The 6,000-nt window shown below is 41.3% G+C and overlaps 1 protein-coding gene across 1 annotated transcript in view; it reads right to left on the reverse strand.

Moving 5' to 3' along the window:
* ADGRA3 (adhesion G protein-coupled receptor A3) overlaps window positions 1-6,000 on the reverse strand; it is a 51,579-nt gene extending 45,579 nt beyond the window's left edge. Inside the window, exon 1 of the mRNA XM_079989633.1 lies at window positions 5,621-6,000. Within this exon, the coding sequence (XP_079845759.1) occupies window positions 5,621-5,883 (263 nt within the window). The 5' untranslated portion in view covers window positions 5,884-6,000. The remainder of the gene's footprint in view (window positions 1-5,620) is intronic.

A 6,000-nucleotide genomic window follows, 5' to 3' on the forward strand; every position in this document is an offset into this window, starting at 1 on the left:
TTTGATCTTTTGGAGTGGCTGGAGATGGTTCTTTCACAATAGCTGCTTTGTTAGATCAATCCCAAGAGTCCTTCAATTTCCTGCAACAGCTAACCAAATACTTTTTAGAAGCTTACACAGTACGATGGTGGGAAGTATCCAGTTGTTTGTCTCCACCATACAGTACTCCGGGAATACAGATTCTAATCTAGCCACTGACAGATCTATTCTCTCTGAATTTGTCGAATCCCCTTTTTAAGAGCCATTTAAGCTTGCGGCTTTCACTATATCTTGTGGCAATGAACTCCCTGAGTTAATTATATGTTATATGAAGTACTTCCTTCTGTCTTTCCTGTACCTACTGTCAAACAATTCCATTTGATGTCTCACATTCTATTATTCAGAGGGAAACTCGTTCACACTCTGTACCATTCCTTCTTTCCCAGAATCTTACAAGCCTTAGCAGTCATGTGATCACCTAAAAGTTGTGTCCTATAAAGCAAAGTAGTAGGAACAGTTGCCAGAACCAACAATGAAATCCATCCTCTAGACAATCCTATAAACAAGTGGCAGTCTTTCCCAATTCTAAACAAGTTATACACACCATATATATTCCAAATGTACCTCTTGCTCAGGAGCTTATTTTATTAGTAGCGTGAACAAATATAGACATTATCTTAAAACTTAAAGGCCTAGTAGTTCATGGCATTCACTCCAAAACCATTTTTATTACAGTGCCATTCTCCTCCTGCCATAAAGAAGAGTTAAACTTAACCCAATTAACCCCTCAACATAAATGACCAATACAATGCCTGTATCAATTATTGGGTGTCCTATTGCAGTCAGGCAAACAAGGTGAGCTTTGTATTTTTCTGCCACAAATATCTAGCAAGAGACACCAAATGTTGCCATTACTACAATGTTAAATTTGGCCAAATTTCAAATTGGCATGAAATGTAATTTCAGATGTAATGGACACAGAAATCTCTTTCTGTGTGATTTATGGAGATTCTTTGGTACAGAACTTATATCGTTCTGCATAGAACATAAAAATTAGCTGCCAAGAGCTACATCACTATTATTTTACTTCATATGCCACCTCCCTATGCCTGCCAAGTCCCCTCAACACAAATATATAAGATGTAAACTCCAAGTTGATATTCTGGCAGTCACTGTAATGAATAGATCTGTAAAGGTTACCAGTGTGTTAAGATGTTGCTTATATGTTATTACCTAGAACTTCAAACATTTCCAATAGCTCCTGACTTTTCTTTGGTTATGGAATAATATCCCATACTGCCTCTTTGAAATGGATCTTGCACTTAAAAAATAGTAACTTGAATATTAAAACAGATGGTCTAATCAACATGTTTAAAAATAAGCTTCACTGTGATGTAACAGGTATATAGCATAGACAAGATCTCTTTAGCTTTTACAGACCTAGGACCCACTTTTAACCCAAATGTGCATTTGAGGACCCAATTCTTAATCTTTTACCATATATTCACCACTGGTAGTGTGCCTGTTGTGACCCACCTTGGAACAGGCTGTTACCCACTGTTGGGTCCTGATCCACCAGTTGAAGACCAGTGGCATAAACAATGTTTATAAATTTGACAAAACCTTAGCATGCATATTTTCTCATTTATCTTTCCTATCCTGAAACTTTAAAAAACTGTTAAAAATACAAGTTTTTTAAAAATGCATAACCATAGCATTTGTTGTCCTTAAGATAGTCAATATATTCCTAAGCAACCAAACATTTTTGAACCTCATAAATTTATGATATATTGGAATTCTTCTCATTATTCTAAGCATTGTGGCTGTCTCCTTTCTTCTAGCCTCACAAGAATGCTGTGAGGTAGTTACATATTATATCCATTTTGCTGTGATACTTAAATGTTCAGAGTATGCATTTGAGTTCTGGATGTTGGTGGCAAACCAAAGACGACTGGTGATCACCCTCATACCCTTTCGGTAAGCTACCAAAAGATTGGGACGAAGAGGGGGCTTGTGCTTTAACATTAAGTGAGTCATACCAGTGGCATCTCTGTTTATTTGCTTTTCTTTTTTAACTGAAAAGATAGTGAAAGAAGGAGAAAATGGGAAAACAGAAACAAGACAAACGTATATGGCAATATATTGATATCAGGCAGGTGTCGTCATTGTATTCTTTTTGGTGCCTGCTGAAGACATTCTTATTTAGACAAGTCTACCCAGATATTTAGAAAAACTGTACAAGTTTTAATTTGTTTTAGTCCATTTCTATTGCATTTTTAACTATTTGAATGTTTCAAATTACATTTGAAAAATATTTTTGGTTAATGCTTTTTATTGTTTTCCTCTTTTTGTAAACAGCTTTGAGAGGCTCCCACCACCAACACGATCAAGCGCTATATAAATTTTACAAACTAACTAAAAGAAATATTTTTTAAAAAAAATGAACAAAAGGCTGCTGGATGGTACATTTGGTCCAATCCAGCATAGGCAAAGGCGTTCTTGGAATGCTCATGCAGCTCATGTACCTGCAGGAAAGCCATTACAGTATTTCCTAAAAAGCACTGTGAGTGAGGTGTGAATTGGGAGGAAGGAAAGAAAGAAGATGTTGCCATTTACTTTATTTTCAAAGTGCAAAAGAGTGTTACTGAATCATTTACTACAGGGAGACCAGGCATCTTCCATACATCCCTTTTCCTGTATATTGCCTTTCCATAGTGCATATGCTCAAGTGGGAAGTGGGAAGGAAGAAGTTGTTATTTACTTTCTTTACAAAGTGCTTGCATGAACAAGCATTGTTACACTGTGTGACAAAAAAACAATTATGAGGGGGAGACCAGGAATCTTCCATGCCATGCACACATTGCTTTGTCTGTATGCCACCTTTCCATAGCTAAAACGCCACGCTATGGTGTGAGGCAGATGGAGGGAAGGAAAGATGGTGTTATGGGGTTGTGCAAAAGATGGGGTTGTGGGGTTGTGAGAAGGAGCGCTGTTACACAGAGTGACAAAAACCAATTACGAGAGGGAGACAGGACATCTTCCACACATCCTAGGGTTGCCATATTTCGAAGAGAGAGATAAGACACATTTGCCAACTTATACTTTTACCTATGGATCACAATGATGGCTCTCATTTTACATACCCATGAAAAGGAGGATGCACCCTGTAAAAAAAAAAGTACATAGGACAACCCCTAACATCCATATACTTCACATTATCTGCATGCCGCCTTTCCATAGTCAGAAAGCAGACTCCAGCACGAAGCAGGAGGTGTTGTTATAGTCAGGAAGACCAAATTTTTAATAAGGAATGTGTAAAGTTTATAACTTATCTTAAAGGCCACTGTAAACAGTTAAAATCATTAGTAGGATTGGGATAGCACTTGTAGTTTAAAGCTGAATTATGGACATAATGGAAGTAAAGAGTTTGGATTATCAAAAAAGACACGGGAAGAACTGGTTAATAACAGGACCCACATGGGGGCGGGGTGGAAGTGCAGGAGATTCCTGGAATCTTGCTTTCATGATTGATGTTTAATGTATCTCTGTAACATTTTAAGCTGAAAAATCAAATAAATCTATATACATACAGTGGATGCTCGGTTTGCAAACGTGATCCATGCAGGATGCATGTTCGCAACCGGCAGCGTTCGCAACCCGCGTCTGCACGGGTTGCGATTCGGCGCATGCACGACCGCCAAAACCTGGAAGTAACCCATTCCGGTATTTCCAGGTTTCAGCAGTCCGTAACCCGAAAAAACACAACCTGAAGCGTCTGCAACCTGAGGTATGACTGTGTGTGTGTGTGTGTGTGTGTGTGTGTATGTGAAAGGAAAAGGATCCCTGGACAGTTAAGTCCAGTCAAAGGCAACTATGGGGTTGCGGCGCTCATATTGCTTTCAGGTGACTAAACCGCTTCTGGCGCAACGGGACACCGTGACAGAAACCAGAGCACACGGAAACGCCGTTTACCTTCCCACCACAGTGCTGCCTATTTATCTATTTGCACTGGAATGCTTTCGAACTGCTAGGTTGGCAGGAGCTGGGACAGAGCTCCCCTCCATTGCAAGGATTTGAATCACTGACCTTCTGATCTGCAAGCCCAAGGCTCAGGCCACAGCGCCACCCACATCCCATATATATATATATATATATATATATATATTAAAAGAAAGGTGTTGTTATAGGGCATGGGTAGGCAAACTAAGGTCCGGGTGCCGGATCCAGCCCAATCGCCTTCTAAATCCGGCCCACAGACGTTCTGGAAATCAGTGTGTTTTTACGTGAGTAGAATGTGCCCTTTTATTAGAAATGCATCTCTGGGTTATTTGTGGGGCCATTCTACATGAGTAGAATGTGCCTTTTTATTTAAAATGCATCTCTGGGTTATTTGTGGGGCACAGGAATTCGTTCATTTATTTTTTCCCCAAAATATAGCCCAGTCCCAGTGGACCGGCCCCTTGCTGAAAAAGTTTGCTGACCCCTGTTATAGGGGTTGTGCGTTATTAGCCGAGTAGGGGGAGAAGGGAAAAAAAAAACAATCACGAGAGGGAGACGGGGCATCTTCCACACCCACCCATCCCAAAACACCCCACCACCTTTTTATCTGCACACTGCCTTTGGCACAGCCCGAAACCACGCTGAAAAGGCGGCATGAAGGGGAGTGGGAAGGAATAATAAACAATGAGCCAAACACACGGGGTAAAGAGCAGGGCCGAATCGATCACTACTACTACTACTACTAATAATAATAATAATTTATTTTATTTATTTATTTTTATTTTTAAATGGAATAAATTTATGATTTATATTGAAGGGAATTACAAGAACCTAAAAACTATAGCAGGACTGATATAGATCTTACGATGTGCAAATCATTATAACTATCAACTGCAGGAGAAACAAACTATTCATACTAAGAAGCCTGAAACCGGGAGGGATGGAAGTCAATAGGTGTGTAGAAGAATAATTAAAATACTTAAAGATATAAAGATATAAATGAGAAGACAAAGAAGCGTAATGGAAATCGACATTGTTTATACGTTATGTATTGATATTTATTTAGTTTTCTTTTTTGTGTGTGTTGGGGTTTTTTACAACTGTTGTAACCGTTGATTTGTTTTTCTCATTGGTGATCTAATGTGAAAATTAATAAAAAGAATTTTAAAATAATAATAATAATAATAATAATAATAATAATAATACAGTGGTACCTCAGGTTACATACACTTCAGGTTACAAACTCCGCTAACCCAGAAACAGTGCTTCAGGTTGAGAACTTTGCTTCAGGATAAGAACAAAAATTGTGCTCCGGCGGCGCGGCGGCAGCAGGAGGTCCCATTAGCTAAAGTGGTGTTTTAGGTTAAGAACAGTTTCAGGTTAAGAACGGACCTCTGGAACGAATTAAGTACTTAATCCGAGGTACCACTGTAATAATAATAATAATAAATTTTTATTTATACCCCGCCCTCCCCTTATACTACCGAGGGGAGGAGAAAACCACAACGAATAATAGTAATAATAATAATAATAATAATAATAATAATAATAATAAAGATTTTAAAAAGCAGTCTCCATCGCAGGGAGCCAATCCCACTCCCAGCGGACCCCCCAAGCCCTTTCCTCGGCCTCGCTTACTCACAGGGTGACCGTCCTGTTGGGGAGCCCGCCGGGGTCCGGGACGCGGGCCAGAGCCAGGCTGCTGCAGACCACCTTCCCTCCCACTCCCGCTTCGGCCGGCGGAGAAGCCTTGCCGCTCCTGAGGCGACCGCCGCCGCCGCCGCCGCCTCCTCCTCCGCCGTCCTGTTTGCAGCCTTCGGGCAGCCCTGAGGAGCCTCCGCCTCGGACCAGCGCCAGCGCCGCCGCCGCCGCCAGCAGCACCAGCGGAGCTCCCCGGCTCGCCATGGCCGCCTCCCTCGAGGGGGGGACCGCCCCGGCGAGGGAGCCAGCGAGGCCTAGCGGCGCGGCAACCCGGCCGGGGCCGCCATGAAGGGATTTAACCGAGGAGTCGGCGCCAACGGC

This window comes from Podarcis cretensis (assembly GCF_951804945.1).
Source record: "Podarcis cretensis genome assembly, chromosome: 9".
Taxonomy (NCBI): Eukaryota; Metazoa; Chordata; class Lepidosauria; order Squamata; family Lacertidae; genus Podarcis; species Podarcis cretensis.